Below are 26,715 nucleotides of genomic sequence, written 5' to 3'. Positions count from 1 at the left end.
CACGGCGTCATAAAACCGCAGCGTTCGATACTGCACGCCGCTCATCCGTCACAAATCAGTGTAATCGCCCCCATCCACGAACATCAACTGCAAATCACAAGCGAATGACAAGAGGCATCATCCAATCGCCCCGTCGACCGCCGCCACACGATTGAGCCCCCCACGGTGACAATAGCCCCGTCTCCCCTTCCCTGCAGGGGAGGGTCCTTTGGTCCCAAACCCACAGCGCGTATTTCCGCCCATCGCGCCTGTGATTGGAGCTGGTGTCGGGGTGTGCGTGGATGTGTGGGTGTGTGTCGATGGTGGTGACGGGCGGGGGGGGAGTTAATCGGAATGGGAGAGGTTGTGTGAGAGACACACAAGGAAGGAAGCTCGCTTGCTCTGCGGGGATGCAATGCGCTCCGGACAGAGACGGTAAGAAGCAGCCCTCGACGCGGTGCGGTTTGACACCAACGCGCTGCATCGCATTGCACCGCTCCGCATGTGCTGGTGGGGTTTTGTTGGATTTGTTGTACGCGCGAGTGATGTCGCCCAAGTGGCTGCGATCCTCCCCCAAGCCGTGCCCGGGTTCGATCCACCTGTCCCACGATGCACATCGGACAATTCGCTTACGGCTGCGTTCATCGTCGGCATGCGTCGCGGGGACGCAATCGCCACGGTCGCCGGTAGCGAACCCAAGTGGCCTTGGTTGCCCTCCCCACCACCACCACCACTAAAGGTTGACTCGGCATGCATTCGTTCCGATCGTGGTGCTGTGGTGGCCAACGATCATTCGGAACCGAAGAGGACAAAGGCGAGAGCGGTGGGTGGAGGGGTGCGTTGTTTGGTCACGACCTGTCCGTCTCCACGTGCGTCTTCTCGCCCGTGGCTTCTGTGTGACAGTCTGTCCAGGCTAACGGAGGAGGATCTTTGTCCTTGTAATGCGGCGTTTTTTTATGCTGCTGCTGCTGTACTTGACAATATCGCAGCAGAAAATAATGTACAAGCCTTGTGGCAATTCGTTGCCGGATGAAGGCCTTTAACCACTCTGGGAGTCGGTCATTGGGGGGGCTTGTTTGACCATACTTCATCACGATGGTTCAGTGGAAGTGGGGGTCACCAAGAACCGGCTCAGATGGCACTCGCCACCGATGTCAAGCCGTAGCCAGGAATCTATCTGCGATACTGGCTTCAGTGGAGCAATGCGCTCACCGCTGTGCCACCACTCACACCCCTTACATTGTAATGTTATTTACCCAGAAGAGCTTGGCTGAGTCCTTAGACTCTTCATATGGAAGGGTCTTTGTATTGGGATGGTTGGTCAATGCCCTGTTAATGATTTTTGTTGTTGTTGCTTCTACTTTCTGTACTGCCATCTGCTGGCCACCTCGCAGCCCAGCGGGTTGGGGAGCTCCCTAAAATCCTTGTGTGATCCATCAACCCTCGCCTCCACAAAGTGCCGGTCACAGGCGTGTCCCACCACACCATTGCCTTTCGACTAAACCCGAATAATTGCCTGTACCGACACTCGTGCTTGCCCTTCCGATGTGTGTGCCTGCCTGCGTGGTTTTTGTCGGATTCTTATGCATCCCGTGTCACCATCACATGAGAAACATTGGCCTGTGTGTCTATGCGGAACGTTGGTGCACAGTGGTCACGCTCTGCGTGCGCCACGTGGCATTCCCAGCACCTGGGCCCCATTCTTGACCCCATTCTTGGCCGTGTATTCCGTCAGAGGTGGCCGAACCTGTTCCGGCCCTCTCCTAGGTAGACCCAGCCTCAAACGCGTACCTGATACATTCATTCAACATCAACAATGGGCACGTAAAGTAGCTCGCCACGTGACGCTTTCACGTGCCTTTCCAGCCTTAATAGGTGTTTGCAAACATCACTTTCCCCCGATGGTCTTTCACACTAAACGAGGGACCTTCGTCTTTATCTTTGGGCATGAATTGTGTACAAGTTCATAGTCCTACATCAATGGCTAAGACATTGACAAATGTCATCTTATTGGAATCAGACTCACCTAAGAAATTAAAGGACAATTGTATGTATTGCTGAACGATTAAACGTGTTTTAATGTAAATGCACAGAGTTAACCAATGTGAATACTGTACAATAATCACAACAAAGCTTTCTTCGCAACCTCTAGTGTGGCTGTTTTAAGTCAACAAAATATTATTTTTGACTTAAAGCTTTCGGGACTGCAGGAATACATATTCTATGGGTCTTTCGGTAAAGCCACGTAGATAGAAAAAAAATAATAAAAAAATATCACGACGTTTCGATCGAAGCAATCATCATCAGGTGAGAAGATGATTGTTTGTGTTGCGGTCGAAACATCGTGATATTTGTATTATTATTTTTCTATCTACGTGGCTTTACCGAAAGACCCATAGAATAAAATATTATTCATGAACGACTGGATATGACTTGTCTTGGCCTGAGGTGGGCTTCTCACTCGTGATGTGGGCGCTACGGTGGCGAAATGTTAACTATCTCACCTGGTATGCAGGAGGTCGCTTGTTCGATTCCGACCCTGACGCCTGTATATTTTGAGTTTGCATGTTCTCTCTCTCCATAGTTGCGTGGATTTTTCCCCGAGTCCTCCGGTTTTTCCCTCCACATTTAGAAACATGCGCCTGGAGTATTTGGCCGCTATAAATTTTCACATGGTAAGCCACTTCGTTGAGCTATCATTTGTGGCCTGGTCGCTTCTGAAAAATAGCTTTATAACTCAGTGGGCCTGATCTGGGAAAATAAAAAGTTTACTTTATGTACTGTGACATGTCACTGGTCCGTCTGCCCTCCAGCCTTACCTGTGGTTACCTACCTCTTATTTATCTTGTGACAAGTCAGCAGTGGAATTTCCTCCATTGGCTAATTGCCATTTACAGAGATGAGCACCATTTCACATTTGAGCAAGGATATACTCTTATTTTTGTTCTTATCAGCCATGATCTTCTGGATCAGGGGTCGGGAACCTTTTTTACTGGGAGAGCCATAAAAGCCAAATATTTCTAAATATATTTCATTGAGAGCCATATAGTATTTTTAACGTATAATAAACTAAATATGTCTTACTTTTAATGCGACTTCTGGTGCTGCATGGTTTTGCTGATGGCCTTGTAGTCTGGTTCATACTTGGTGAGGTTGAGCTTCATGCAGGCGTGACCCGTGAAATTTATCTTCCAAACTAATTTCTGTTTACTTTAACATGACACAGTATTATTAAGCAATATCACAAGTATTTTAAAATCAGTTCCAAACTGATTTTTTTTCAACTCAAAATTGTCTGGGAGCCATATGCCGTCACTGGAAGAGCCATATATGGCTCGCGAGCCATAGGTTCCCGACCGCTGTTCTAGATGAAGGCTTCCCCAAGCCGTCGATTAGCACGGTTGGCTACGTACGGTGCGAAAGAAGTTCAGCATACAAACATCAACCTTCGCAATGCTGCGGTGTTTTAATCCACCAAGCAAAAAGCGCACCAGCTGATTTTGATTTGTATTCACTTTGACAAACAGCTGTCTGGGTCTGTCTCTCCATCCACCTATCGATCTGCCGGTCTGTCTTTATATCTACCCTTGCCTGTCTCTCCACCTGTCTGCCTGCCTCTGTCTTGAATGACCCCTCTGTATGATGGCTTGTTGGTCTGTTTGTCTCTTCATCTCTCTCTTCATCTATCTATCTCCATGGCCCTTTATATGTCTGCCAATCTGTCTGTATCCCTCTCCCTTCGTCCACCTGTCAATCCTTTGTAGTCACACAGTAATAACCTTCCCCCAATTTCACTAAAATTGCCCCAGCGGCTCAGTTACTTGGGGCAACAAGGTGGTGACAGTCAGCAACAGTACAGCCTTGGCCTTCGATTTTTGAGGTGCCTCCGTGTATAAGTACCAATAACTACAATACTACGACACTGTGATACATCCTATGTAAGTAAATTGGTAATTAATGCCATTGCATCGTCACAGATGTGTGATGAAATATGTGAACTTTGTTTTTGTTTCATGTCGCTTGGAATCGGGCATGGGTGGCGGGTGAAACAGAAAAGGGAAGGAATTGAATTTACACCCCCACTCCCGCCTAGAAATAATAGCAGCAGCGGGCCCCCATCAAACTCAACTTGGCCCTGAGTACAGCAAGTAGGTTGCGAATGTTCTGACCACCGATTCAACCCGCCCTCTACGTCCAGAAAGCATCCACATTGTCACTATTCACGAGCTGGCCCGTATTCACATATCTGTGTGGAGGAGCTTCATTGTCATGCTTCAACACAGTGGGCGAGTGGCAAGAATAAAGCAGTCTCCACTTCACACTCCGTCCAAGTGCATTCAATCAGGCAGTTGGGAGTATATTTGACGGTGGCGTCTGTATGAATACTGGTTGGCAGGGCTAGTTTGTTGTCCTTCCCCCACACCTCCGTTTAGCACGGTTGGCTACGTACGGTGCGAAAGAAGTTCAACATACATACATGTTGCAACGACGCACCTATTCGGTGATTGATATCGATTCCTAGGCTTACGATGCACACATCGAATCGCACGCCTTACAGGCGTCAGATCACTTGCTTCAGAGATTAACGTACGGAGGGATGGCATCACCCAGGAGAGGGCGACCACGGAGGAGATGGAGCTATAAGATCAGCTCCATGAGCAGGAGGAAGATGGATTGTGGCATCATCGCGGAACCGTGAGAGACGGCGGAAACTTGAAAGTTATCTTCATCCAGCAGTGGGTAGATCATGGAAGGGAGGAAGCAATAGGCAGGGTATGGTGGCATCGGTGGCATTGTCTGTGATGACATCTTGATTTGAGGAATGCATTAGGGCTATGGCTACTTTGGGATTCGTAATTGTGAGTTTGGAATATCGTTAAGTGTTGGTGTAATGATAACATAGATTTTGTCAATGGACCTTGATTCTTAGGTCCGTAATATGTGCATTAAATTGTGTAAGAATCGATTATTTGTTATTTTTTATGAAAATATAAACAAATAGGTAACAACAACTCCGAAGAGACAAATAATGAGAAACAATGCGAATGAGAAACAGTGAAATAGTGAGGAAAAAAATCGATGCTTGAACCAAATCAGAGCCCTTAATTCCAAAAATATATCAATTGGCAGGGTTGGGGTTGTCAATAATTTAATGTCGATTGGCAGCATTGCCCGATTAAGTTGTTGGATAGTGAACGAATTTCACCGTCGGCCAAAAAACATGGAGCCTGTGGAGCCTAACCCTAACCTCTTGTCACGAGTTAGGCCCGTGTAATATTTGCCAAAAATGGTGCCATTTATTTGAATAAAAGACAGCAAATCAGTGCAATGAGGGAGCCTCCGTTCAGTATGTGGAGTCCAGTGCACGATGGAACTTGCACACGGAAAGGGGGAAACGCACAGATAATTAAACACCCGCTGTAGGCACAGGCCTGGGTGCAATGGGACTGCTGTACAGTCGAACATTAGCATTTATAAAAACTTATTTTTCTATCGAATTATTTCATTTCCAATCATGTACAAATATTACACAGATCTTGGCATCGGTGTTCATGAGCTGTGTAGTAAGTTTCATAGAGATTGATTACTCAGTTTTTTGGTTTTGTTGTCACAGAGCGGATTTAATATTTTCCAGAGTGAGCAATGAATAGCCCTCAGCTCCCTTAATCACGGTGCTGTTTGTGCATGAATGCCATCATCATGATGGTGATGGTAACAGTTAATTTGTTAATCCTTGAAACGAGGTGATATTACGCAGACATGCGGCTATAAATGACGCAGAGCTGCTAATTGCAGTAATTAGCAAGTAATGTGACGGGCTGGTGTTATGTGTTTTTTTAATGATCTTTGCGTCACCGTGTCGCTTTCACAGGCATTGAGACGTCCTCGCAGTGGAGGTGAAGTCACGGGCTGGCCCGGTGAGGGGGGGGGCAAACGAAGCAAGGACTCCAGCACGTCAAGCGACCGGTGACGTGGAACTTCAACAGTGATGCTGCCGCGATCGACACCTTCCCCTAAACCCGAATCCTAAAACACTCTCGCTCTGAACCTGGCCTAAATCTTCATCCTTAAACACTCTCCCCATAAACCTGGCCTAAACTCTGAAACCGATCACGATCTCCAAAAATCTGACCCCAATCCTAACCATAACTATAATAACCCTTTTCTCCAATCCGACTGACATGAATCACTATTTTTCAGAGGACTAGCAGTCGAAAAATAATCTACTTTTTCAATAAATTTTTTGGCGTGATTTATCGTGCAATGAACGCAGTGATGTAACGTTTACACGGGCGTGTTCCCCCCACCCTACCAGGGCTCTGCTCGGGAATCTGTGAGACATTCCGTAGGTGATACGTTAGACTTAGAGATCCATGAAGGCCCCTGGGGGTTTTTAGCTGAGCACAAGTTTTATACTTGGAGGATTTGTAAACCTCGGCACACGTTTATATTTTTTTAATAAATCTATTTATACGCAGCATTAGCCGACGTGACAAGTTTAGAGCCTTATTCTTGCACCGTGTCGTTCAAACATACGTGACGTTATAACGTTTAAGCATGAAATACATTTGTTACATTTCAATAATTAATGCTTTAAAATAAATAGTCGATCCAATCCTAGCAACAATAGTGTAAAAGTATAAAAAAAAATCTTTTTTTTTAAAGTTAATTTTTATTTTAATTAGTAAATTCGCTGACGGGAACAGAAAATTACAAGCTTTGGTCAAGCGCCCTTCTGCAGGAAAATACACAGGCACTATATACGAACACACAGACCGACATACATACAATATGTACATCTCACTTCCATTTTAGCACTCATAATGTAGCTGTGCACCCTCTAGATATGCCACACAATGTGAGGGCATCTGAGTATTGGTTGTTAAACCATAGCACAATACTTTTTTGGGAAATAAAAATAAACATTTAAACTTAATGCCTTACACATTTGCGTGCCCAACGATCAGTATGACTTGCACACACACACTCGCATGAGCTTCAGGTTATAAACTTTTGTGTCGATAATAAATCGGTCACCCTGCCTTTTCCTGACCGGGCAGCACCTTCTCACCACTCTCAAAATCCATAGCCCTCCATTTCTTGTGCCCCGTCTTGAAACGCCACCGCGATTGAACGCCACGCACGCGTACACATTAACACGTGTGCACGCACGCGCACATGACCGCAACATCGCGCCACTATCGTCGAGGCTTAAACTGAATCGACTCAACCATGAGCCAAAGCAGCGACATCCACCGCATGCGGAGAGTGCGACCGTCGGCCCTGCTGGAGGTGTTGGCGATGGTGTCGGTGATGGTGGCGCCGGGCACAGATGCACACAGCCTGTTCACCTGTGAGCCGGTGACCCTCCGCATGTGCCAGGATCTGCCGTACAACACCACCTTCATGCCCAACATGCTTGGACACTACGACCAGATCGCGGCGGCCAAGGCCATGGAGGTGAGGCTGCCGTTCTTCGTCACGATTGTCATCATCGTCGTCGTTGTCATAAGCCATGGGATTTTCACTGTTGCATGAAGGCCTGAAAATGCCGTTGCCATCCCATGCCGTCCCATGATGCCCGCGGTACGTCTCTCGGCTGACGTCACTGGCGAATGGCATCTGAATCTGGCCTGGGACTCCCCTAAGGGTTGACTCAGCCTTGAATGAGTGCCTGGTCTGGTGGGTGTCTAAATGGCAGCACTGGGGAGACAAAGACGATTGAGCGGTGGTGTTGGCTAGAACACCCCTTCATGCGCCATGCTGGTGTCAATCTGTGCTCGCTAACAGCACTTGCCGCAAACAGCCTGTGCACGCTATATGGGTGAGCTTTGTCTCTGTTTCAATGTATATTGAAATATGAGTACGTGTGTGTTTGGTTATGCACGTGGAAAGCGGTGGAAAGCGTTGGTGCAGCGGTTAGTGCGCTGTGAAACCAACCAGGTGACCCTAGTTCGACTCCCGCCCACGGCCAACACCAGTGAGAATCATCTGAACCGGTCCTGGGCCTCGCCTAAGTCGACTCATTCTCATATGAGTTCCTGGTATGGTGGGTAAAGATCGTAACTATGGAGACAAAGGCGGTCGGGCATGCTGCTGGCAACTCACCCCCTAGTGTGTCGTGCTGGACTTAACACGTATTCGCTAACAGCACTTTCCCCAACTGTGTCAAAGGCTACACGGGGGATCTTTGTCTTTGTGTGTTTGTGGTCACCCATTATTATGCTGCTATCCCCATCAGCCATCTGCTGCCAAACATCAAGAGGCCCCCTATCGAGCCACACCCTCCCATTACCCCCCCCCCCCCCGTTCGCCACATGCCATGGCAGGCACTGGCAGACCCTGTATCGGGAAACACAAACCTGACACGGGCTTCATTCTCTCATCGTCATCGTAAGCCATGGTCAATCCACTGCTGAATGAAAGCGTACCCAAGTCACCGCCACTTCTCATTCTATAACCTGCCAGTAAAGGGATGGGTGTTGCATGGACGTGCGTGCGTGTGTGGTGTGTGCGTGGTGTGTGCGTGGGGTGTGTGTTTGTGTGCAGTGGCGTGCTTGGATTTTAAACGATACAAACGAGGTGGTGTGGATTGGGAGTTGTGGTGTATGTGGGTTAGGTTTGTGGTGTGTGTTATGGGTGTGGGGTGTCTGGTTGTGTATGGGTGTGGGTTAGGGTTGTGTGATTGTATGGGGTGTGGGTTAGGGTTGTGGTGTGTGTGATTGTGAATGGGGAGTGGGTTAGAGTTGTGGTGTGTGTGTGATTGTGAATGGGGTGTGGGTTACGGTTGTGGTGTGTGTGATTGTGAATGGGGTGTGGGTTAGGGTTGTGGTGTGTGTGATTGTGTATGGGGTGTGGGTTAGGGTTGTGGTGAGTGATTGAGTATGGGGTGTGGGTTAGGGTTGTGTGTGTGACTGTGTATGGGTGGGGGTTAGGGTTGTGGTGTGTGATTGAGTATGGGGTGTGAGTTAGGGTTGTGGTGTGTGTGATTGTGAATGGGGGTGTGGGTTAGGGTTGTGGTGTGTATGATTGTGTATGGGTGTGGGTGAGGGTTGTATGGGGTGTGGGTTAGGGTTGTGGTGTGTATGATTGTGAATGGGTGTGGGTTAGGGTTGTTGGGTGGGTGATTGTATGGGGTGTGGGTTAGTGTTGTGGTGTGTGTGATTGTGTATGGGGTGTGGGTGAGGGTTGTGGTGTGTGTGTGACTGTGTATGGGTGTGGGTTAGGGTTGTGGTGTGTATGATTGTGAATGGGGTGTGGGTGAGGGTTGTGGTGTGTGTGACTGTGTATGAGGCAGTGGGTTAGGATGTGGTGTGTGTGATTGTGTATGGGGCGTGGGTGAGGGTTGTGATGTGTGTGACTGTGTATGGGGTGTGGGTTAGGGTTGTGGTGTGTGTGATTGAGTATGGGGTGTGGGTTAGGGTTGTGGTGCGTGTGATTGTGTATGGGGTGTGGGTGAGGGTTGTGGTGTGTGTGATTGTGTATGGGGTGTGGGTTAGGGTTGTGGTGTGTGTGATTGTGTATGGGGTGTGGGTTAGGGTTGTGGTGTGTGTGACTGTGTATGGCGTGTGGGTTAGGGTTATGGTGCGTGTGATTGTGTATGGCGTGTGGGTTAGGATTGTGGTGTGTGTGATTGTGTATGGGGTGTGGGTGAGTGTTGTGGTGTGTGTGATTGTCTATGGGGTGTGGGTTAGGGTTGTGGTGTGTGTGATTTTGTATGGGGAGTGGGTGAGGGTTGTGGTGTGTGTAACTGTGTATGGGGTGTGAGTGAGGGTTGTAGTGTGTGTGTGATTGTGTATGGGGTGTGGGTTAGGGTTGTGGTGTGTGATTCTTTATTAAATGTTTCATTCACTCATCCCCGTTGCCCGGGTAACGTGCACTGTTGTTATTTGAACAGAGAGCACGGCCCCTCGGGTTAGAGAGTCACGGGGAGGGAGGGAGGGAGTTCCAGGGGGAGAGCTGAGAGTTAGAGAGGAGACGCAGACGGCGAAACGGAGACAAAGGTCTGGGTCACTGGGATCAGAATTCGGTGCTCACTCACGACCACAATAGCACTCGCCACCAAACACACACAGCCACAGATCACGCCGTGTAGCCTTAACAGACTGTTGGGGCAAGTGCTGTTAGCTAACACCTAATGAAGGCCGGCACGGCACACGAGGGGTTGCGTCGGACAGCATCACGCCCGACCGCCTTTGTCTCCCTAGTGGCAATATTTACACACCGCAACAGGTACTCATTTGATGCTGAGTCGACCTAGGGGAGGCACAGGAACAGTTCAGATAATCGTCACTGGTGGTGCCCGAGAACGGGAATCGAACTCGGTTCCAGGCTCAGAATGTAGTTCACTCTAACAACAGCACTCACCACCAAACACACACACACACACAGCAACACACTGGCAAAGACACCGACACAGTCACACACGAAAAGACAAACATCTCTCTATATCCATTTACAGACTGGGGTATGTCCTGCTGATGAGCACTTGTGGAAGCTGGCACACCACGTGACGGGCTGCTCCAGCCAGAGGTTTACAAACCACACCAGGCATTCGTTTAATGCCCGTGAGCAGCTCCGATGATACCACTTGCCACTGATGTGAGCCATGGTCAGGAATGGAACCCAGGTTGCCGGTATTGTAATGTGCCACTTCTACCAATGCTCTATACACACGCACACTTTGAGGCCAAGTGAAGTGTCCAAGGTTCGCTGGCGTGAGGTTACAGGACAGACCCAGGAGTTATGGGTTTTGATGGATTGAGTTGACAGGCGCATCATATATGCTCCCCACTGTGCCATCTCGCTGTGTTTTATCCGCCCGGCGCGCCGCTCATTGTTGTGAGTGTCGTTCATGGCTCAAGCTTGAGGAGGAAATACAATCCTCCGTCTCGGGGTTTCCAGTCACCGGCGACGTGAGCCCTGTGGACTACGTTTAGTCGTTGTGTGTGTGGCGGCGATGATGATGATGATGCGCCAGTGCTGGCCTCCACCAGACCAGTTCTCCTGGGAAGCCGCATGGGCTACACACGGCCCTGACGACGAAGCCACTGCCAGAGCATTTCAATTTCCCAATGAATCCACCTTGCACGGGTTATCGCTGCGACTGCAAAATCCAAGCTGGACTGTGTTTCTTCTTCTTCAATTCCAAGCCACAAACTGCCACGATGGCTCCTCCATCCCCCAGTCGCGTTCTTTACGATTGCCCTTTGCAAGAACCGAACTTGACACCGCTGGTATGAGTAGTCGGCAAGCCGACGCAGCTCCAATTCCTTTTCAACATCGGTCCAGCTCTTCTCTAGGCCGTATCACGCCCCCTCTGTCTGGCCATTCAGAAGCTACTGTACTTGGCCATGCGGTGGCTGAGCTTGCAGGCTACATGACCCAGCCAATGCATCCCCTGCATGCCACAGCAGACGATCACTGATGGGACCATGGAAATTCCTCCGATAGAGCATTAGAATGCTTCCTCGCACACACAGACAATGGTGCACAGATACACAAAGACAAAGCCCCCCCGTATAGCCTTAACAGACTGTAGGGGCAAGTGCTGTTTGCGAGCGTCTATGCAAGCCAGCACGGCACACAAGACGGTGGGTGGCCAACACCACACCCGGCCGCCTTTGACTCCCCGAGTGCTGATGTTTCATACACCACCAGCTTACTCATTTGAGGCTGAGTCGACCTAGGGGAGGCCCAGGACCGGTTCATATAATCGTCACCGGTGTGTTGGCCGTGAGCAGGAATCGAACTCGGGTCACCGGGTTCTTAGCGCAGTTCGCTAACCGCTACACAGAAATACACAGCTACAAAATACACACGCGCAGATAAACTCCGCACGGATGTCAGGGCTAGGGTTGCCGCATGTTCCCGGTTTTCCTAGAACGTCCTCTCAGTCATTTGTCATGGGAAATCGGTCAGTCATCCCAGTACAATCGGAGTGTGCCGGTTTGTGTCTGTCGTGTAAAAACAACGATAACATTATTGCACTATTCATAGTCAAGGTTTTTGAGTTAGATCGAGCAAGTGTAAATGTGTCGTAACCCTCCACCACCCGACACAGCCAGTAATGTTTGTTTACGTGACAAAACAGGTTGTCGGGTGGTGGAGGGTTACGACACATTTACTCGATCTAACCCAAAAACCTTTACTATGAGCAATATTTGTAACGAAAGCCTGCTACGTGTTAAACTAATTATTGCACTACTCCAGACACTCAATGCAAGTACGAGTGTTTCTCCCGGCTTCTGGTGTTGTGAGATCTTCTTCTTCCCACGCAATCCCAGGCACCGTGGAACGTCGTCAACCCAACGTTGACCCGACGTCGGATCAACGTCGGGGCGAATGGTTCCAAAAAACCGGGACGTCTCAGTAAATGTGCCAACTTTGGGTCGACGTGGCGCAACTCCTGCGAACAAATGAAGGGAGAAGACAGGGAGAGATGGGTGGATGAGTCGCATACCCCCCCCCCCCCCTCGTGAACACAGGGGTGTGGGCTAAGGGTGGGTAACGTGGATGGAGAGGGTGGACAGGGGGAGTGGTGAACACCCCAATGGGAGGAGAAGGCGAGTGAAGGGGGTGGGTGGGTGGCTGGGTGGGTGGGGGTCGGGAGGTGGGCAGGGAGCAGGAGGCAAAAGGGTTATGAAGCAGCTGTGGTGAGCGAGGCCATGTGTGGTGTGCGGTCGTGACGATTATTAATGAGCAGGGGTGACAAGAGTAGTGTGTGTACGAGTAATCTGAGGAGTGATGGTGCAGCGGTTAGCCCACTGCATTTCGGACTCAACAAGCCGAGTTTGATTCCCTCTCACGGCCAACACCAGTGACGATTATCTAAATCGGTCCTGGGCCTCCCCTAGGTTGACTCAGCCTCAAATGAGTAAATATCACTACCCGCCCCTTCGTGCGCCATGCTTGCCTTAATAGGGGGTCGCAAACTACACATACTCCAGCAGTTTATAAATGCGGTATGGGTGCGATATGTCTTATTTTGTGTGATGGTGGTGACTGCGATCTTCTTGATGTTGATGATTAATCTGAACCTCGATCCCCTCTCTCCCCTCCACTCTTTTTCCCCTATCACCACCCTCTAATATCTCTCCCCTCTACTCTCTCTCCCCTCCCCTCTCCTTCTCTCTCCCCTCTCTCTCCATCCCCTCTTCCTCCCATCTCGCCCCCACCCCTCCCAGCCGTTCCACCCGCTCGTGAACCTCGAGTGCTCACCGGAGCTGCGCCCGTTGCTGTGTGCCGCCTTCGCACCGCCGTGTGGGGGCGGCTCCGAGGGGGCGTCCCCCTGCCGACCGCTGTGCCGCCGCGTCCTTGCTCTCTGCTCGCGTCTCGCCGACGTCTTCGGCGTCGCGTGGCCCGACGAGATGGACTGCGAGCGGTGAGCTCCTCGGCGTTTCGGTCCCCACACTTCCCCCCGCCCCCACCTTCCCCCACCCCCCTTTTCCTGGCTGGCGCATTTTCAGCCGGTTCCAGAACTGAACCGGCGATACGCTAGCCTCTAAAAAAGGCATCCGAATCTGACACGGGGCCGAGCAGGGCCAGGGGCGGGGCTAATCGCACTCTTCACGTGTGACGCCAGTCGGCACGGCCTGGTGTCACACGAGCCGCTCCAGGCTGGCTCGGCACGAGCCCACCAACACCATCGCCACCGCCACCGCAACCGCCGCTAACCTTCCTCTCCTGCGACCACAGCTTCCCCGACTGCGACGGCGTCTTCCGCGACCCTTCCCACGGCTCCGACGGCGGCGACGACGGCGACCGCCGGGGCTCGGGGCCCGGCGACCCTCGCCACGCGGCGGCCGGCGTCGGCGGCGGCGCTCAGCCCCGGGACTTCGGCTTCTGGTGCCCGCGGCAGCTGAGGGCGACGCGGGGCCTGGGCTACCGCTTCGCGGGCGTGCGGGACTGCGCTCCGCCGTGCCACCCGCACATGTTCTTCGGGCGCGACGAGCTGGCGCTCGCCCGATACTTCATCGGCGCCATGGCGGCCGTGTGCCTGTGCGCCACGCTCTTCGCCGTGCTCACGTTCCTCATCGACGTGCGCCGCTTCCGCTACCCGGAGCGGCCCATCGTCTTCTACTCGCTCTGCTACCTGGCCGTGGCGCTCTGCTACCTCGTTGGATTCGTGGCGGGCAGCGGGGCGGCCGCGTGCAACCCCCCCGACGCGGCACGTGGCACCGCGCCCACCGTCACGCAGGTACGGTGGGCGCGGGAGGTGCAGGTGGTGGTGGACGTTTGGTTGGTTGGTATGTGTGTTGAACTTCTTTTGCTCTGTACATAACCAACCGCGTTAAACGGAGGTGGTTGGTGGTGGTAGTAGTGGAATCGGTGGTGGTGAGCGGAGGTGTTGGTGGTATTAGTGAATCTTGGAGGTTTGGTTAGTGGTGGTGGTGTGGTGCGAGTGGTGATGGTGGTGGTTTGGGTGCTTGTTGGTGGTGGTGTTTGTGGTGCAGGTGGTCGGTCGAGTGGGGGTATGGTAAAACACAGCTTATCAATTTAAACAACGGCGGTGATGGTGAGGATGATTGATATTTGTGTTGGCGATACTAATGCAAATGTCAATACTGATCAGACCGACGCTTATTTGCGATGCTTAAACACATCAGCAATGCCAGTCACCAGTTTAACACGTAGGCTTTCACGACCAATATTATCCATAATAAAGGTTTTTTTACAGGTTAGATTGCATAATTATCAATGTGTCGTTGAACCCGCCACACGACAAAGCCAAATAGTAAGGCTTCTCACGTAAACAAAACATGCCAATTAGTTACTATTCCAACACACACCGGTGTGTTGGAGAGTCAACCCACAACATTTACAATTCGAGCACTGGTGATTACAACCAGTCGCCAACGTACTCGTGCTAACGCTACCACTAACCCTTCTCCTGCACCTCTCCTCCTCCCTCCGTCGCCACCACCGCCACCGCCAGGGCTCCCACCGCCGCGCCTGCACGCTGCTCTTCGCGTTGCTCTACTTCTTCACGCTGGCGGGCGCCGGCTGGTGGGTCGTGCTCACCGTCACGTGGTTCCTCGCCGCCGGCCTCAAGTGGGGCAGCGAGGCGATCGCGGCGCGTGCCCCGCTCTTCCACGGCCTCGCCTGGGGCCTGCCCGGCGCCCAGACCACTCTGCTGCTGGCGCTGGGCGCGGCCGAAGGCGACCCGGTGAGCGGCGTCTGCTTCGTGGGCGTCTACGACACGGCGGCGCTGCGCTGGTACCTGCTGGCGCCGCTCGGCCTGTGCGTGGCCGCGGGGCTCGGCCTGCTGCTCGCCGGCTTCGTGTCGGTGAACCGCGTGCGCCTCGTCATCCAGCACGACGCGCGCAACCAGGAGAAGCTCGTCAAGTTCATGATCCGCGTGGGCGTGTTCAGCGCCCTCTACCTGCTGCCGCTCGTCGCGCTGCTCGGCTGCTACCTGTACGAGCAGGCGAACCGCGGCGGGTGGGAGCTCGGATGGCTGCACCGCCACTGCCAGCACTACCACATCCCCTGCCCCGCGGTGGTGAGTTCGCCTCGTCGTAGACGCTCGCTCCTCGCCCAACTCCCCCCGCCCCCCCCCACCCCCGCGCAATCATCGCTTCTTGACCGCCACTACCCGTGTTGTGACGGAGGCCCCGGACACCTGTCTGCGGCGAGGGTTTGTACATCGACGAGGCGACGTCGACGCCGGTTGTGCTCGTGGTGGAGCCGTGAACTTGATGGGAGCACGCGAGCAGTAGGCTCTGTACCGTGCCGGTGGCCGGTACGTATCTAGAGTCACTGTAATTATAGTTACCGTCTAACGTCCCCCGTGTCAGCGACCAAGTGGATGGCCAACTTCGCGGGTCCTTATCTGTAACCGAACCACAAACAACCAGCGGGAACCATTTGCTGGTCGGGCACTCCCAACTTCCAAAGTGCAGCTACGCTGTGAAAATTACAAAGAGCTGGGTGGCGCATTCGTAAACACTTGGGGCCGTTCAGTAACAAGGGCCCGGTTCAATTCTTGTTCCTCTGGTGTCTGTTCCTAGCGTGGTTTCCCGAGTTGCACCGCGCGTATTTTTTTTTTCTCTCAATCTTTTGCCACGCACTACTACGGGCATCTTCAGAAGTTGAAGTGAATAATACGTGTAGTACAAGCGACTGTGAAAACCGAGTTGTGTCCTGTGCTGTGTGTTATGTATGTTTTCAATTGGCGTAACTGCAACGTTTCCGTATATATTGCACAAATCACTTGCTTTGCATCTCGACACTAACGATCAATTAGTGAATGTTTCATATCCACACAACTTCAACATAATTTTGTTCCCCATGCCATGTTTATTATTTTTACGTCATTTATTACCACAACCATCACAATTGGCCATGGTCTTCTAACCACTGCTGGATGAAACGCTCTCGAGGCCCTCGCCACCACTCGCATTCTCACGATACGATCCGTAGGGCTTCTGCGCACGAACCGATTTCCTCACTCCATCTCCACCTTTTGTCGTATATATCCTGACGGAGCGCAGGCGGATGAGCCGGGCCGCCCGGACCTGACGCTGGTGCTCGTGCGCTACCTCATGACGCTGCTCGTGGGCATCCCGTCCGTCTTCTGGGTCGGCAGCCGCAAGACGTGCTCCGAGTGGGCGAGTTTCTTCCACCGGCGCGGCAAGCGCGAGTGAGCAGCCCCCACCCAATCACCGAAAACCATGTCACTCACATGCCGCAACGTCCAAGGCCTAGGTCTGGAGCCCAGGCCACATCCTGAAAAAACTCCAAAACATAACGCCAGATCCGCACCCGAATCAAATGTGTAAAACATGAGGAAAACCCCCCATCGTAACAGGCCAGAAAAAACCATAAGCGTACAATTATTTTCTATGTCCACACCTGAGGGATCGACCGCGTGGTCAAATCCATCTCGAAATAGCGCAACTCGGTCACCGCCTGCCAGCTGCTTTGTCCGCGTCTGAGTGAGTAGTTTCCCAATAAGGTAAATTAAACATCGCGTTCGGGATCAACGACCAGTTGTAGTTCGCAAATGCGTCGCGTGATGAGAGGGGTCGCTACAAATTGCTGAGCGGACCAATACTTGGTCCGCCTCCACTGCGAACAGCAACCGGCTGCAGAGACGACCGCATAGAAGCCGTTCGGTTTCGTGCAACCGAGTTGCACAGCAACTAATTACTCCAGTGTGGACCCGACTTGAGGCTTAGCTGGCCTAACCTGACTACTGAGCCATGAGTCTTGGCCAAGCACTAAACACAATATCTAAGTCTAACCCTAACCTGGGCATTATGCGTACTTTGAACTCTAACTATGAAGCCTCCTGATAATCATAGCTGGATCCCAATGTCTAGGCCACAGTCCAGTCACTGAACCCTGAGGCTGTCTGACTCGCTGAGCCCAAAGTTGAGGATAAACTCTTACCCAAAATTAGTTTTAAGTGATTTGCTGCTCAAATGAGCATTGAGGAAGTGCTCATCTCCTGTTTACAGCCCTGAACCAGTGGTGGGAAATTCCACGTTTCTACAGTGGTGGTGTGTCTATCCCTAGGACAAGCACTGTTTACTTAAAACTCGTTTTATCGACCCCACAGTCGGATGATGGGCTGAATCAACCCCCGACCAGGATTCGAACCTGTAACCTTCCGATTGCAGGGTGCTCGCTCTACTGATGTGCCACCTGGCCTGCAGCTATGCCTAATTCCAGTTCTAAGTTCAAGGGCAAAGCCTGGCCACTGTCGTTGATGGTTGATTAACCATGAGGCCGCAGCACTGGGAGCAGGCCCAACTCTTAAGTCCTACAACCTAACCACAAAGTTGAGCGCACTTTTGTTTACTAAAATTTGTCAGCTTTACCTAGTTTCTAATCTATAAAACTATTGTATTTTTAACCACTAATGGATTCGATTCATATTGCCACGCTCATATGAATGTTGCACATCTCTGCTGACAGGCTAGAATCAAGTTCAAACTCCACATTCCTATAACGGGGTTCAACATATCTATAGGGCCGCCACTGTCTCCTTCCTACAAAACGTTCAATTTTATTGATTCCAGAGAAATGACATTGACCTCTCAAATATTCTTCCCATGAGACATTGCATGGGAAAAAAACAATATCTCACTATACTGAAAGAAAGGACAGTTCAACACATCCTGAGCCGTGTCTTATTATCATTTCACTTTTTTTTTACACAATTGACAAACACTGAGACTTTTATTTTCCCGGAATACACTGACGGCAGATTTCGCAGGACAGGACAAGCCACCGTAGTTCAAGTACGATCCTGGGAAAAGAAATCCAGAACAGGCGGTAACCGCACTGTGACCCCTGCCCTGTCGATCGCCCCCTCTTCCCTCCGCCAGCACGACGAGCGACTCCCAGCAGATCTTGGAGGACGTTCGCTCGCAAACGCAGGGCCAGGCACCCGCCACCGCCGCCGCCACGACGCCGGCCCCGGCGCGCGACCCCAAGACGCCCGTGGTGCGCAAGTCCCGTGGGACGTCCACGCAGGGGGGCGGAGGAGGGGGCGCGTCCGTGGCCGGGTCGCTCCATGCCCCCACCGACGCCGGCAGCGTCCCCAGCCGCGTGGGCAGCAGCTACCACGGCAGCCTGCACCGCTCGCACGACGGACGGTGGGTGAACACCGCCTCGCTCGCCTGCATGCTCGCTCGCTTGCTCGCATGCGCGCTTATGCGCTTGCCTACACACTCCCTCGCTCACCTGCATACTCGCTTGCGCTCTCGCCTGCACGCTCACTCACTCGCATGCTCACTCACCTGCATACCAACGCACTTAATTCCTTGGTGACTCCACAGAAATTAAGCAAACACTCATGCTATAATTTTTCCTACCAAGATTGAAAGTGTGTTAAAGCTTTGGATGTGTCTGTTCGTCTCTCTGTAGTGGCGGGTCCTGATAACTCTCACAAAGATGGTCCAACGTACACAAAGTTTGAGTATAAAGTTGCATTGCTGTTAGGGACTTACTTTATAGAGAACAGCCAAATTGATCAAATTGTTGCCCAAACCTGGGTAATCAAAACCAGCATCTATAGAGAATAGGTCTTATGGATCAAAGCTGTATCATACCACTTTACACGTTAGTAGTGCTAACATCATCCAAAGACGCGTGCGGAAAGTGTTTTAGAATCCATGCGTAGGCATGCTTTTTCTTCATTGTTATTTACGTTCCCTGCCGAGAGCCAAAGAGGGGAGAGTAAGCGCACGTATGGCGATGCACACACGTCATTGTAACGAGCGCTTTGTGGGGAGAATGGGGGGCGGGTGGGGCCATGGGGTTCGACAGCGCGACAAACGTTCCACGTGTGCACGCGTGTCCCCCGTGCGCCGTGCGCAGCCGAACGCCGGGCAGCGCCCGTGTCGCGGACGAGCGCCTCGTCTACTGCAGCCTCCCGCGAATGCGCGGCGGCGACGGCGCCGCTCCGGGACAGCCGCCACACTCGCGGCCGCCCTCGCGCCACGACAGCCTCAACCGCCTCAACGGCAACTCGCGAGTCGCGCGGGCGCAAGGCGGCGGCGGCGGCACGAGCATCGATCGGGCCGCGAGCCCTCGCTCGCGCCAGGGCTCGCGGTGCGGGAGTCTCGCCCAACTGTCGGCGCAGTCGAGGCACGGCAGCCTGGTGCAGCTGGCGCCTCACTCACGCCAGGGCAGCCTGGCCCAGCTGACGTCGCACTCACGCCAGGGCAGCCTAGTGCAGCTGGCGTCGCATTCGAGGCAGGGCAGCCTGGCCCAGCTGACGTCGCATTCGAGGCAGGGCAGCCTCGCCCAGCTGACGTCCCACTCACGCCAGGGCAGCCTGGTGCAGCTGACATCCCACTCACGCCAGGGCAGCCTCGCCCAGCTGACGTCGCACTCACGCCAGGGCAGCCTCGCCCAGCTGACGTCGCACTCACGCCAGGGCAGCCTCGCCCAGCTGACATCACACTCACGCCAGGGCAGCCTGGTGCAGCTGGCATCCCACTCGCGCCAGGGCGGCCTCCGAGACGAGAGCGTGGGCGCGCAGCCGCTGAGTCGTGGGAACAGCATGGACTGTGTGCTGGAGGAGGACTGCACGAGCGCGTGAGGGTGCGGGGACGTCGAGGCGACGCCACATGTGCGGGAGCACACGCGCATGTACACACGCACACGCATGCAGGTACACGCACGCAGCAACAACAACAGCCGCCATTCACGACCTGTGCAAAAACTAAACAAAGACAATGACCCCCCCCCCCCCCCCCCCACGTATAACCTTTAACAGACTGTTGCGGCAAGTGCCGTTAGCAAGTACTATGAAGGCTGGCATGGCACACGAGGGGGTGGGTGGCCAGCACCACGCCCGGCCGCGTTTGTCTCCCCAGTGCTTATGTTTACACACCGCACCAGGTATTAGTTTGAGGCTGAGTCGACCGAGGAGAGGCCCATGACCGGATCAGATATTCATCACTGTTGTTGGTTGTGAGCGAGAATCGAACTTGGGTCAGAGTTTCGTAGTGCAGTGCGTTAACCACCACATTTCTGCTCCCCATTTGCACAAACACGTGCGCACAGATACACGCATGCCAACGTACGCACGCATAAACATTGCATAGCAACATCAACCCTCTGATGTCAACGCACGTGTCCACCCTGGCACAAGCCTTTCCACTCCTAGCATCTGGGCAATCTTCTGGAGTCACAAGGGTCAGTGACCATACTCCTGATCTCCTCCCTTCACCCGGCTCTATGTTCATGTAAGGGTCCTCATTACTGTTATGGATCTTTTGAAAGCCTGTAGGTCCTGGGTCTGGAGCAATGAACCCACTCTCGATGTGATAAGTCGTCATTCGTCTGATGTGAGATTCCGTTCGAGAATTAACTCTCTTTTTTAATGGCATTGTGGTGCATGTAGGGCCTCTAGTGGCTGTAGGCTTCATCTTAAACAATCACAGCACAATAGCAATGTACAAACCCTTGTCTACCCACTCATGTTGTGTTTATCATGGGGGCTATTTGACCATACTTCACTACCCTGGTAACGGGGGGAGGAGGGGGACAGAGAGGCCACGGGGGAGTGTGCAGGACCAGTTCAGATATCACTCGACAGGGTTAACCGTGGCTGGGAATCAAACTCGGGTCGTGGGGTTTATTCGCAGATCTAAAGCGATCGATTCTCGCACTCATGGCTCGATGCATGCGTTGTGAGTGTGAGAATCGCTACACGGCTGCTGGGTGGTGTCATACAACTGACCTGGTTGTATCCAAAACTGGCCTGGGCCTCCCCTATGCCGACTCGGCCTTAAATGAGTACCCGGTGTGGTGTACGTGTATAGGGAAGACAAAGGGGAGCGAGCGTGCATGGCACTGGCCACACTGGAATGAAAACCCTCGCATGCAAAGTGGCCACATGCTCATATCAGTTTTTTTTACGTCCAGAGCACAGCAGTGAGAAACTTCGTATTCATGTGGGTGGATTCAGTCAATTAAATAAGCACAACTATTGCTGTCAACCTGCCCAGCACCGAGTGGTGCAGATGATAATTATGATTGACCGGCATCGTCTTCATCACCACCTCACCGGTGTTCACCACGTTGGCAAATTGTGGGATCGTGATGTTGACGACGACGATGATGCGAAAGTAACAATGGTGTATGACGACGATGTTTATGTACATTAGTATAACCACAATTCACAATGCGACTGTGGCTCAGCAGTTATGATTCAGAGATGACAGCAAATAGACTGCAGGGCATGGCGGTGCACTTTGGAGGTAACGGTTGGTGGATCGTGTACAGTCGTGAAATTCCCAGTCTCGTAGAACTGCACGTTGGCCAGGAGATGGCAAGTACAGCAAGTGGGATCGTGAACCCATCTTTGCGGACGTTTCAGTGGCATTCGCTCGTATTGCGTGGCGGGTTTTCTGCGGGGCGCTCCCTTTTCTTCCCGCAAAGAAGCAAGATGCTCCAGAAATCGGCCAAACATCGCAACGCAGGGACCCCCCCCCCCCCCTGAAGAAAGAGCCTTGAGAACCAGCGAGGTTAGCCTGGATTCCGTGCATGACATCGCTATCGATTGTATGAAACAAAGGGAAGATTACCGTGTAGGAATTTTGAAAACAACTCTCGTGATGTTGACGTGAATGTGTGTGTATAGGCCTGGTGCTGCATTTAAACAAAGAGAGAATTTCACGTTTTTATCACTGGTAAATTATCGTAACGATTAAGTTCGACGGCCAAAAGGGCCTTACGGGGGAAGGAAAAACATTTTGCCTACAGCACCAACAGCATTCTATAATGAGCCACAACCCTTCTGGTGAGACCAAGAGAAGTCAGAGTTTGGCTGCTTAAACAAATGCTGTTGGAAAACGTTGTTTTCTGAACGCCGATGGGCAGATAGAACTACATGTAATTTATATATTTTTGTCGTGTTTATTTATTACTTTATTTCCCACAATCCACCAGGCAGCGCATAATGATGTTTGCATGAAGTATTTGATAAACCGTTGACGGTTGAAGTTGACCAGAAAAGGAAAAAATATATAACGTAAACTTGAGTTACTCGTGAATTAAAAAAATGCAGTTTACTGTGAAAGTGGAGGGCTAAGAATGGTAAGTTACAAGTAGGGGGCATGGTAAGGCACAATTACGGAGTATTTTAAGGCACAGTCGGCATGGTAAAGCACAATGAATTACAGGGATATTAAAACAAAACCTAAAAACTATAAAATACATATTTGAGTACGTTACCATCCAGGATTTATCCCATGAATGTTAAACTTTCGGGCACAGACTGACAGTATATTTATCATACGCTGTGTTGTATACAGCTGTTGTGTTTAGGCTGAAGTAATGTTGTAATTAATTTTATTCCTGCAATCGATGCAAAACAAAATGATCTGGTATTATTTTAGGTGTTAAAATTGGAGCAAAATGTCAATGTCCCCCAGGTCTCACACAAAGGAGGGCCAAACAATGGGCCCGTATCTTTTTTTGGACGGTCATGAATCAAGGGTGATCACGTGGTATCCTATCCCAGGGCCATCAGCCCCAGGTGTTCCCGGAACCTCTGGGCAGCCCTGTTTGTGATTGTATTGTTGTGAGCCCATCGCATCACGTTTGTTAAAATTTAAACTTGCCAACGGCAGTTAACATTGCAATGTATTCAGCGTTAACGTAACAGCTCGGTCTCCATTTTGGTGGTTCTGGGCCAATGGTGGAAACTCCACATTCCTATGGCAGGGGAAAGTTCAACCACTGGACAAAAAGTGTTGACACTGTGTGTGCATGTATATATGTATGTATGCACACAAAACCTAAGTATTTTTTTAAATGCGGTATAAATGTGGCAAATGTTACGCGAGAAAGAGATGAGTTATGGCAAAAGGAAATTTTTGTTTTTGATGAACGTTGTCGACTGCAAATAGATTTGATCGCTGTGTTTATTCGTGACAATGTAGGGCAACACACCTGCGTGCAGAGCAAACAGGTGATGTCTAATGGTGGAGTCTGTACAGCAAGTTGGTTGCTCATCGTCATTATATGGTACTCGGGTTTCTTTCCATGCATAATAGTGATGATCATTATGATTATCATCATATGTCCCAAGCAGGACTCGCCAGCGGAGTAGTCTTGAGACTCAGTGAGGGTCTTCCAGGCTGGAAGAACCTAAGATTAAAGAAAAAAATCAACACATTCATCAAAACACTGTAGCTTTCAAATAGTATATATATCTACGACGTTTTGGGCAATTGGTAATCTTAATAGCACATGCTGTATGAAGAGGAACAATAATCCGAATCACTCACCGATTATTATTATTTAATTTTTTAGACCGCCAAGTTGTTATTGACGAACGTGTTGAGTTGTTGTGCTTGTGCGCCGCTGTTCACCAGCAGAATCGCCAAATAATCTGTAAGATTAAAAATTGTAGCGTTCTGTGTCCAAAATTTTAATGTAAAACATTGCAGGACATGTCAGTGGCCAGTTGCATATCTTAAAATCTCACTTAGTTGAGTCTGATTTTAATGGGAAACAAATGTACACTTAAGTTTTATGCAACTGACCGCTGAAGTTCCTGATCCCCAACTCCTGAGTCGATGAGTTTTCACGCATTCTGTCCCAAGAATGTATTCTTCTAGTATTGCTGTAGCGAATGGTAGCGACCTCTAGCGGCTGCATGGTCAACAAACCCGTTAACTAATTACGTAAGACGTACGACTTGAAAGAAAAAAAACACGTTGATTCTTGCATGTGCGATCGATTCGGTGCGTGTATCATAAGCTTTAGAATCGATATCAATCAACGCATCGTAGCAATGCATTTGACCAACTGTCTTAAGCACAAAGTCAACATTAATCAAAAGAGTATGAGCATTTTGAGAATAGGTTTTCCCCTTTTTTCTGGCAACAAAACAGGTGTTAAGATGTTAAAACACCAAACTGAAACATTTTACAAGGAATCATGTCTGCATTAAATACTTGTGGTCAGAATGCAAACAAAAAACATACTCTCATAATATATGCATTATCTTTGAAACGGATTGGTCTACACCAGAGACAGCTTTCTTTTGATCCTCGTCTCAAACGGTATTAGACCAGAGGACGCCAGAAAAAAAGGGGGAAAACCTATTCTCATATTTTGGTACTGGCAAAGGAGGTCCCATGAAGTATGAGCATTAACCGCGCACTTGCATGGGATGTGCTGTAAGTCCTCGTTTAACGCAGTATATGCATTCCTGAAAAATGCCGCTTGAAGCAAAAAACGCGTCAAGTGAAAACAATTTCCCCATACATAACGTACCGATCAAGTTTGGTGAGATTGGATGTACGCACACACACACGGTGAGATGGCGGGACAAATAACTGAGGGTACGCCGCCACGTTACCGTATCATTCCGCTCAATCGCGCAGCTCAAGAAAGTAGTTCGTCATCGACCACTCAGAGACCGCGTTATAAGTGCGCGCGTTCCGCATTCCATGCGCAAAAGCGGTCCCTGATGGACACTGGCGGAGCCAGTGGGGGGGGGGGGGGGTGGCACATGCTTCCCCAATGATCCAATCGAAATCCCTAATTTCTATTGGATCATTGGGGTTTATTAGTACTAAATTGGCATTTTGTGACCCCCACTGCCACTGTGTAGCATATTATTACGTTCCAGGTACTCTATGAGATGATAGAACAACAGTCTGAGTCCATAATTTGACTCAGACAGTTGCGTATACGGTACACGATTTCCATGAAGGCATACCCTCAGCGAGCGCGATGCCGATCACACAGCGCGGTTCGAATTCGACCCTCGATCAATGGCTGCGCCATTGCCGCACACGCGTCGAATAAAAAGCAAGGGACAAGTCCTTCCTTACTAACAACTCCTCTATCATTTTTCATTGCTGGAGGGGTTGCCCCCCCCCCTACCTGAAAATCCTGGCTCCGCTATTGCTGATGGAGTAACCGTGAAAACGCGTTGTGTGAACACCACGCGTTAAGCAAGGCGTTTGTGTAACTTAAACGGGCACCTTGCCCACGTGCGATGACATCATAAGCAGAGTCATTCAGTCGTAGAGGGTGATGTCACCGCGTCGAAGCCATGGGCGTGGCTTAAGGGGCGATGACATCATGCGTAAACGCTGGGGGGGGGGGTTAAATTTAAATCAATGGGGGGGAACTCATCTTGTGGAAGATTCTAACCAATAAAGTGCGAGTCAATCTTCCGAAAGATTTGTGCTCCCATTGGTTTGTATTGGATGTTGTTATTTTTTTCAGAATTACATTTCGGAGGAAAAAAAATTCTTATTATTATTGGGAAAAGGCGAGAATATTTACCGGAATGTCCTCGCCAAGAGATACGTTTCTGTTTTTTTTTATCGTTTCAACGAACCGTTTGGGAGATAGAGCGTGACGGACGGTCGAATGGACTCTAGCAAATGATATAGATGAGTCTTTTCAGTTTGACAGGTCAGGCAAAACGGCCAATATCTTTGTTTACAGCTCATTGTCAAACCAACAACTCCTACTGCATTGGCGTGTTGAGCTTGTAATGACTAGGGGTGTATTATTTTGTACGTGTATATATAAGATGAACAAAACACTGGACTTATAAATAAGTGAAAATGTGACATTGTGAGAACAGTAATTCATCTCAATAGCAGTGTGAGCCCTTCGTATACTGTACTAGCAATGAGCTTGTTCCAGGCCATTTGTCATTTAATGCATTAGCGATGTGTAGTATTCGATGTTAATGTTCCACGTTCGTACGTATGTTTGTCTTTTGTGTCAGTGTCTGTCGATGTGAGCGTGTACGTGCGTGGGTCTGTGTATGCATAAGTGCGTATCAGTGTGTACATTGCGTGGGTGTGTATGTGTTACTGTGTATGCATCTGTGAAGGACACGACTGGGCAGTTGGAGGCAGTCGCCCTCCAGCCACAACAGAGTGCAGAGGATAAACGCTCACAACAACGAGCGGAGCGCCGGGCAGCTAAAATGCAGCAAGTTGGCACAGTACAGCTGGTGGTGCGTCTACCGGTCATCTCAGTCAGCCAACTCATGGCACCTGGGTCTGTCCCGAGACCTCCTGTCAGCGAGCCTTTGACACTTCACGTGGCCTCAAAGTGCACATGGCCTGGCACAGGCGCCGTGGTGACGTCACCGCCACTTAGTGGCGAATGGCGGGGGTATTGGTATGCATCTGTGTGTGTATGTCAGTGTGTGTGTGTCAGAGCATGTCTGGGGAGCGTTAGTCCCGCTCACGGCCACCCACACCAGCGACGATTATCTGAACTGGC

The 26,715-nt window shown here is 50.8% G+C and overlaps 1 protein-coding gene across 1 annotated transcript; it reads left to right on the top strand.

Annotated features, from left to right (window-relative positions):
• Positions 1-275: 275 nt before the first annotated feature.
• LOC133352857 (frizzled-3-like) lies at positions 276-26,048 on the top strand. Its single transcript, XM_061568820.1, has 8 exons — positions 276-414; positions 5,852-7,440; positions 13,167-13,363; positions 13,678-14,179; positions 14,918-15,484; positions 16,476-16,624; positions 18,318-18,587; positions 19,312-26,048. The coding sequence occupies exons 2-8, from the start codon at positions 7,213-7,215 to the stop codon at positions 20,036-20,038; spliced, it is 2,640 nt and encodes an 879-aa protein (XP_061424804.1). The 5' UTR covers positions 276-414; positions 5,852-7,212; the 3' UTR covers positions 20,039-26,048.
• Positions 26,049-26,715: the final 667 nt, after the last annotated feature.

This window comes from Lethenteron reissneri, chromosome 42 (genome assembly GCF_015708825.2).
Source record: "Lethenteron reissneri isolate LAM-NWPU_2019-01 chromosome 42, ASM1570882v1, whole genome shotgun sequence".
Lineage (NCBI taxonomy): Eukaryota > Metazoa > Chordata > Hyperoartia > Petromyzontiformes > Petromyzontidae > Lethenteron > Lethenteron reissneri.
Note: the sequence above shows the minus strand (reverse complement) of the source record. Positions and strands in the feature narration are given on the sequence as shown.

Coding starts and splice junctions, on each gene's coding strand:
- LOC133352857 (XM_061568820.1), top strand. CDS start 7,213: ATGAGCCAAAGCAGCGACATCCACCGCATGCGGAGAGTGCGACCGTCG. Junction 13,364..13,677: donor GACGAGATGGACTGCGAGCG/GTGAGCTCCTCG, acceptor CTGCGACCACAG/CTTCCCCGACTGCGACGGCG. Junction 15,485..16,475: donor ACATCCCCTGCCCCGCGGTG/GTGAGTTCGCCT, acceptor GACGGAGCGCAG/GCGGATGAGCCGGGCCGCCC.